The 8,590-nt window shown below is 55.8% G+C and overlaps 1 protein-coding gene across 1 annotated transcript in view; it reads right to left on the reverse strand.

The window, feature by feature from the left end:
• Positions 1-2,314, reverse strand: part of MANBA (mannosidase, beta A, lysosomal) — a 37,735-nt gene extending 35,421 nt beyond the window's left edge. Inside the window, exon 1 of the mRNA XM_004686454.2 lies at positions 2,072-2,314. Coding sequence (XP_004686511.1) covers positions 2,072-2,314 — 243 coding nt within the window. The remainder of the gene's footprint in view (positions 1-2,071) is intronic.
• Positions 2,315-8,590: the final 6,276 nt, after the last annotated feature.

The raw sequence follows: 8,590 nt of genomic DNA on the forward strand, positions 1-8,590 counted from the left end.
ACCCCCATGTTTATTGCTGCTTTATTTACAATTGGAAAAACATGGAAGCAGCCCAAATGCCCAAAAGTAGATGACTGGATTAGAAAGATGTGGTACATATATACAATGGAATATTACTCAGCAACCAAAAAAGAGAAACACATGTCTTTTGCAGCAACATGGATGGAGCTGGAAAAGAGCATGCTGAGTGAGATAAGCCAGAAAAGAAAAGGGAAAATACCGGATGGTGTCACTCATAGCAGGAATATAACAGACCAGGAAGAAAATAATGATAACAATGAACAGCCACATACCAGAGACATTTTGTGGGGGTGGAGTAGGGAATAGGATCAGAAACAGTAGGGGGAGGGAAATGCACTGGACTATGGTGATGGCACATGGGAAGCCCAAGGGGATTACAATTGAGATGGAAAAATGCACAAAATGATGTAAAAATAAACTATTATAATAAAAAATTAAAATATATATATATTGGTGCATTAATGACACAGTTGAACCTTGAAAACATGATGCCAAGTGAAACAAGTCCGATAAATGGTCACATTATGTGATTATATGTGCAGGAGACATCCAGAATTGGCACATCCATAGAAATAGCGAAATGATTTGTGGTTGACAGGCACTTGGGGGAGAGGGGAATGGAGGTGAGTGCTTAATGAAGACAGAGTTTAAGAATTGTTTAAGAAAGAGGGTGGTCCCATGTTTATTCTGCTTTATTTACAATTGGAAAGACATGGAAATAGCCCAAATGCCCAAAAATGGATGACTCGATTAAAAAAATGTAGTCCACATACACAATGGAATATAACTCAGGAATCAAAAAAGATAAACTCAGGCCTTTGGCAGCAACATGGATGGAGCTGGAAGGGATCGTGCTGAGTGGGATGAGCCAGAGGAAAAGGAACAACACTGGATGGTTTCACTCATAGCAGGAGCATAAAGGACCGGGGGGGAAATAATAACGAACAGCTATATACCAGGGTTGGAGTGGGGATTGGGATCAAAAATGGGGATGGGGGAGTGCACTGGACCATGGTGAGGGCACACGGGTGATTTGGTGACGGGAAGCCCACGGGGATGACAACTGAGATGGAAAAAAAGGCACAAAACAATGTAAAAATAAACATATTTTTAAAAAAGTCCAAATACCAGGAGAGAACAGGATGCAAACACTATAGTTCCATTATTCAAGAGCAGTGTGCAGACCAAGGCTGTCTCCCCTCAGTGCCCCCTTGGGACTGGGCACCCTGAGCCCTCCCGGGCACCACTCCTCGGCCTGTAGAATTTCCAGAGTTACTCTCCACTACATGAGCAAAGAAGGATCTCCAGAGAGAACACACGGCAGCCCAGGCGCCGTCAGACGTATGAACCTGCGGCTTCCTCCCGCACCCTAGCGTCAGCCTAGCTGCGCCCAGCAACCAGCTGCTCCGTGGGAGCTGAGCGAGGTGCCGAAGGCGGGCACAGGCAGCCTGGGGAAGCAGGTCAAAACCACAGCGAGACGCCCTCTCGCAGCTCCCAGAAAGCACGTTCTAAAGACAACGAGCTGGAGAGGACGTGGAGAGAGGGGGCTGCTACACGGCTGGGAGGCCTAAGGAGTACTGGCTCGGACCCCGGGACGACAGCTGCCGCCTGCACAGCGGAGGGGCGCGGGAGCACGCAGCCATGCTCACGAGGACGCAAGGGAGGCACGTGAGAGAGCAGACAGCCGAGGCTCTGAGGACGGGGAGAGGGCCGGAGGGTCGGATGGCGGAAAGGGCATCTGACCCTGCGCGGGCGCACACGGTGTGGCCACGGGAGACTGCCGCCCACACGGCCGCGACGTCCCTTCCAGGCCTCACCGCGGGCCTGCCCACCTGCATGGCCTCTGTGACCCCTGCCCCGGTGTCCCCATCCACAGACCACCACTGCCCTCCCAGAGAAGGGCCCAGCCTGGACAGAAGGTCCTGCTCACGTGTGTGAACAGACCAGCTGCCAGGAGGAAGCAGAACCAGGTCACCCTCAGCTGGACCACAGAGGCTCCCCGGGGCCAGGGCTGAGAGCCCCAAGACGGTGCCTGCCCGCCTCCTGGCACCAGCCTGCTGCACACGGGCGCCACTTTTGCAATAAAGGGGGCTCGGGAAGGCTGGGCTGGAGGACCTGAGGGCGGCTGGTGGGACTCAGTGATGCAGACAGCCAGCACGCTGACCTTCACGGCCCGTTGAGCAGGGGCCGCCTGGCCGGCAGCTTCTTCGCCATCTGTGTTGCACAGGTGCACACAGGCACGTGGCACCCTGCCCTGGAGGCAGTGACCACCACGTGGTGACCGCTCCTGCATAGGGCCGGGGAGCTCACGCGCCCTGTGCCAACAAGCCTGCACAGAGACGGAAGCTCCAAAAGGGAAGATCCCAGAAGGCAGTGGAAGTGCAGCCAGGAGCGAACTGACTCAGCCTCAGGCCAGGCTGCGGCACTCACACAAGCTCTGCCCTGTCACCTGGCCATGTCCAGGTGTGGGGCCACGCTACTCCCGCCTGCTGGCCAAGATCCCAGGCGCCAGCCACGCAGCTCATGCACCCAGCGACGCTCCAGCCCAGCCCTGGCCACTTGCAGACACTGCCCGCGAGCCGGGGCCCGGCCACCTTGCGCATGGCACCTGAGCCAGGCACCAAGTGGCCGCTTCGCACTCACTGTCCACGTCAAGCACAAAGCCACAGCGCACATCCTGGGCAGCCTGGCCTCGCCCCTGCTGGCGCGTCACTGGCCAAGTCCTCTCGCCCACAGCAGGCCCAGCTCCCCGCACCCCAGTTCAGTCCAGAGCAGCGCCTGACCTCAGCCTGACAGAAGGGCGCCGGTGGAGCTCGGTGGAGGACAGAAAGTCTTTCCAGCTGTAGCACTTACGGGCCTGGTTTTCTTGGCCACTTGGGGGAAAGTTTTACATTTACTCGAAGTCAAGCAAAACTAGACCCTGTGCAGATAAGGATAGGGAGATGCTTGGTAAAAAGCGGAAGGACTGTTCCAGACGGGGTTCCCTTGGGAGGTGACCAGCGGGCTGCCAGAATGTGCAGCCTCACAAATGGGATGGGGAGTGGGGTCACTGAATAAGCAATGGCAAAATTCAAAAACAGGTGTGCTTGGAACCTCCCACTTATCAAGGACTAGACAATCAAAAAGGAGCTAAGTCCCCCTAGGCTGCAGGGGGCTATGCTGGCAGCCTGGAAGCCTGTCTCCCACCCCCAACACCCCCACAGCGCTGGTCCCCTCCCCCAGGGCTGCAGGAGTGCAGAGAGACAGTGACAGGGGTGGGAGAGGAGCACGAGCTGGGTCTCGCAGGCCACGCAGGCCACGTGGACTCTGGCTGAGGGTCAGCGGCGTGAGGTCGCCGCCAGGCAGCTCAGGACAGGCGCAGAGAGCGCTCTGGGCAGCGGAACAGAGGAGGTGCTGGCCGCAAGCAAAGGGCCCTAAGGCTGGGGCAGGTGAGGAGTGAGCAGAGGTGGCTCAGGGCACTCCACAGACGGCTGCGCACGTGGTGTGTCAGCCATGGCCGGGCTCTCCCTCTCCTCAGCTCACCGACATGGAAACCTGCTTCTCCCCTCCCTGGCTCTCTCCTGCCCACAGGCCAGTGTGGGGAGATGAAAGCTGGCTGGTGGGGCCCAGGTCCAGCACGAGGCCTGGGGCCCTCACTGCTAGGAGACTCACCTGCCAACCCCTCCCTCCACCGGGAGGCCTGGGGGTGACAACGGTGAGCCTGGGAGCAAAGGGCGAGACCACAAAGGCTCACCTGGGGGAGGGGGGGCGCCAGCACACTCCCAAGCCCGGGCCTGGGGGCCCCTGTGGCCCCTGGGAGAGCTGCGAGGGCAACTACCCAAACACACCAGGCAAGGAGGAAGCACAAGTCCACGCCTCAGGATCAGGCAGTTGTTTCCAAGAACAAGGGCTCAGAAAGCTCGGGCTCCCTCTCCCCAAACCAGGGACGCCACACCGAGAGGACGCTCATCGCTCAGGTTTACCCTCCCCTGTGGAGACTGGCTGGTCTAGGCTGTCAGAGAGACATCAGGCTCTCAAGTGAGCTCTTTTCTGACATGAGGGGGACACATCACAAAGAGATCCCGACCTCCAGCCTAAGTCTTCTAGCAAGGTGGTTAGAAGCCAGATCCAGTGCGCCTCCCTGAGAACCAACTGTCACATCACAGCCACCCGACCTGCAAGAGCCGAGGATGCCGGGCACCGGCAAGCACTGGGTTCAGAGACACATCTGCTGCTGCTAAGATACTCCTCAAGTACTTGGGATAAAAAAGCAGGCAGATTATATGGGCACATGCTTCTTATAAATGCCTCTGTGTAGAAAAATTCTGAATGGATACAGCATACTTCAAAACTGTAAGCAGCAGCTATCTCTGGAAGTCAGATTTGCAATTTCTCTTCTTATGTATGTAATAAAGCAGGAAAAAGGAAGCTTTTCAAAACTCACACTGGTGAAGAACTGCACCAGAAGCTCCGAACATTCCAAACAAGAGTGCCCTGATCTGGGCACGGGGCACGTCACGTGGCAATCAATTCATCTTTCTGCCTCCCTCGAGTGCAACCTCCCACAAAACAGAGCACCCATCAGGCCTAGTCTGCTTGTGGTGACAGGAGGCTGAGTCAGTGGCGACACCGTAAGCAGAAGGCCTCCAGGTCACCCCAGAGGCAGATGCGGTGCAGAAGGCCGCCGTCCAGGGGACACCCAGGCGCCGAGCGCCGAGACGCGCCACAGGCAGAGCTCCAGCTCACCGGAACCCTGACATTCTCCTTGGCAATGCCTCTGACACCCACCGACAGATCTGCTGTGGCTGCGTTTAAAGTGTGTCCTCAGCCAAAGCAGCAGTAAGAGGGGAAGTCTAGAGCAATGCAGGTCCTTATAGGAAAACGAGAAATACCCAGAGAAACAACCTAATCTCTCAACTCAAGAACTGGTAAAAGAAGAACCAAAAAAATCCCCCAAAGCCAGTTAGGAGAAAACAATAAAAAGTAGAGCAGAAGTAAATGAAACAGATATCAAAATGATGGTCCCCCCCAAAAAAAAAAAAAAAATCAATGAGACCAAAAGCTTATTTAAAAAAAAAAAAAAAAAGACAAACCTCTAGCGAGACAGGAATCTGTGAATGTTTATATGCAAACAAGATCAACAACATGGATGAAATGGAAAGATTCTTAGAATTAAACAATCATCCAAGACTGAAGAGGGGGAGAAAAAGAAACCTGAATAAACTAAAGGAAACTGAAACAGCATTCAAAACTCTCCCAAAAAGCAAAACTCTGGGGCCTGCTGTCTTCACTAGCAAGTTCTACCAATCTTCAGAGGTGAACTAATGTCTATTACGCAAATGCAGAAAACTGAAAGAAGTGCTTCCAAACACATCTGTAAAACCTCAGTAAAATCTTAGCGACCTGAACACATCAGTGAATGAAAAGGATCAGACACCATGACCAAGGGGGATTTATTCCAGAGGCACAGGATATTTCAACATTAAAAAAAAAAAACTACACACTTCATCACATCAACCAAAGATAAAATATATATAATAGGTGCTGAGAAAACATTTGATAAAATTCAACATCCATTTAATAAAAACTCCAAAAGACAAGGGGTAAATGCAAGGTAGCTTCCGAGTTAATGCTGTCAGTGACAAAGCCACGCTAGCATCACTCTCGGTGAAAACTGAGAGCCGCTGCGCTCAGGCCGGTCCCAGACAGCGACATCCTCTCGCTCCACTACCGGGCAACACGGCGCCGGTGTAGCTACAGCAACGGGGAGCTAGAGAGAGCTGTAAGAGGAATCCAAACGGGGAAAGAAAGGACGCCTTCCTTACTCGCAGTGACATGAAAACGTACCTACGCAGCCTAGCCAGTCCACAGTCGAAGCAAACAATAAAGCAGCGCAGCAAGCTGGCAGGGGAGACGATCACCACAAGCCAGCCGCCTCCCTCTGCGCACACAGGAGCTAGAAGAAATAAGGCAGCCACTCGCAATCACACACACCAAACAAAGGGAGACACCCTGGGCGCGCATCTCAGAGGCGGAGGGCCGTGCCAGGAACTCTGGGAACCCAGAGACTGTTTCCGGTGCAGGAAACAGAGGAACCTGTGCAAAGGCATGAAGCTCGGCCACCTCGCACACCACACGCAAAACCAGCTCCAAAGGCAAAAGACGCGGTGTGAGAACTGCCACGTGGAGCACATGGAAGGAAGCCTCCGACATAAACCTCAGGGAGTCTAAAAAGTGTCTCCCCAGCAGCAACGAAAGCCAGAGAATATAAACAAAGACTGTAAGCAGCTGGGACTGCACCAAACTAAAATGCTTTTGCCCGGCGAGAAAAAGACTGAAATGCAGAGACACTCCACTGAGCGGGAGAAAATAAGAACACACCATCCATCTGGCGGGGGTGGCTTCAGGATCTATGAAGAACTCACACCGCTCTCAGAAAAGGGAGAAGACACGAGGCGCATCTCCTGAGACAGCACAGGGCCCAGAAACAGGAGCGAATGTGCATGGCTCCCTGCCAGGGAGAGGAAGCCACAGGCACAAGGAGGCCGGTGGGGATGGCCACAGCAAAGACCAGGGGCTAAGGTGCCGGCTGGCGAGGGCGTGGAGAGCTCCCCGCAGGCCTGGGAGAACAGCGGAGGTTTCACAAAAGACTAAAAATGGACCTATCACCTGACCCAGCAACTCCACTCCTGGGTACCTACCTAAAGAACCCCAAACGGGGGCCTCCCTGGTGGCCTAGGGGCTCTGTCTCAGCACTATCACCTCGAAGGGCTGAGCTCGAGGTGACCCACAGGGCACAGCAGACCTGTCCTGTCTCCGCACTGCCACCCTCAGCAGTGGATTCCAGTGGATCTCCCTGTTCTGCACCCCACTCTGTCTCTGGGGAATCCTCTCAACCCCTGCACCTCTGACCTACACCCCAGTTCTTCTACAAATAAATCTTTAAAAAAAAGGACGCCCCAAAAAATCTGAAAGGAAACCTGCTAGATGTTTAGAGCAGCACTATTCATAATACTGAAGCCACGGACACAACCTAAATACCCCCCAAAGATGACTGGCTCAAGAAGACGTAGTGTATACACAGTGTAATGCTGCTCAGAGAGCAAAAAAGACAAACTCACGACATTGGCAGCAAGCTGGGTGAAGCGGGATTACCCTAAGTGAGGTAAGCAAAAAGGAAAAGGATAAACACACAGTGGAGTCGCGTATGCGTGCAACAGAGAAATCAAAGGGCCGGCAAAGGCAACTGTAAATGCAGTCCTTGGGGAGGAGCACCGGGCTGCCGCAGAGGGCTCTGGTGCTTCCCTGGGCTGCGGCGGCGCGGGGCGGGCAGGCAGAACCTTTCTGTCAGAACACGAGCAAGGCTGTCCGCCAACTACCCCAAAGCCGAAAGCGCAAAGTGACGGGCTCAGGACGCAGATCCAGGAGGAAACTCACCCGCGCCCCACAGCACTGCCAGCATTGCCCTGCCACGGCCGGCCCACGGCTCGGCCACACGTCTGCGCGCAGCAGCCTCGCATCCAGCCAGCCCTCACGCGGCCAGCCGGGGGACCTGCCCCGGATTCCTGTTTTGACAGGTGTTTATCGTATCCATACTGCGGCAACACAAGTCACCACGCCCAGAGGCGTCACAGTCACACTTCTCATCACGCCCAGCACGGCCTGTGCCCACCATCTCGCCATTCCACCTGTCCCTTCCGGCCGTCCCCCCAGCACCCTGCCAAGTCAAACTTCGTAAAGCAAATCCAAGCGCAAAGGCCCAGAGCCCCGAGTCACTTTTAAAGGCAAGCACCCCCCTGCTCCAAGTCCTGCGGGGTCACCCGGCCACCCCCCTACCCCACCCCCACTCCTGCTCTGCTCCTGAACAAAGGGAACTGCCAAGCCTCTTTGACCCTGACCCGGCCTCCCACTGTGGGCTGGGTTTCCTCTCTGCTTGGTCCCTAGAAGTGACCTTACCAAGCAGCTCTCTGCTTAAAGGGCCGTTATCAAAATCCTCAGCACAGGCTCTTTTCGGCCAGCTGTCTCGCATGAATCATCCACACAAGCCCGCGGGAAGGCTGCTGCTCCTGGAGCGCAGGGGCTACTGACAGGTGAGAGCACTAATTAGGCCAAGGCGAGACTCCAGCAGGCCATGACCTGGGCCGGGCCTCAGGTCGGAACAACACCTGGTGACTCCATCAGGGCGCTGATGACTGGCGTCCCCGGCCTGGAGTCCCCACACCTGCATGGGCTCGGGGTCACCTCCCCTCAGGGACCTCCACTACCCCTCCTGACGAGGGTGTCCCAGGGACAACCGGCGCGATAACCCCACTGCGACTTCCTCAGCCTAGCCGCAGGCTGGCGCCACACAGAGCTGCTCCTTGCTGGGCGGCCTGGGGCGGCGAGTCGGAGACCAGCACAGGCCCGCTGGGCTGGGGGCGCAGCCGGAGCGGAGAGAGCCTGGGTGACCCCTGCGAGCCAAGCGGCTTGCTACGAGGCACAAAGCCCTCCAGCTGGTGGCTGGCCCGACTCCCGGGCACCACCGCGCAGGGGAGCCGGCTTCCGCGCGCCCGCGCGGTCGGGGGTGGAGCTCCCTCCCGGCAGTCGCCGC

Source organism: Condylura cristata, unplaced genomic scaffold (assembly GCF_000260355.1).
Source record: "Condylura cristata isolate star-nosed mole 26May11 unplaced genomic scaffold, ConCri1.0 scaffold00021, whole genome shotgun sequence".
Taxonomy (NCBI): Eukaryota; Metazoa; Chordata; class Mammalia; order Eulipotyphla; family Talpidae; genus Condylura; species Condylura cristata.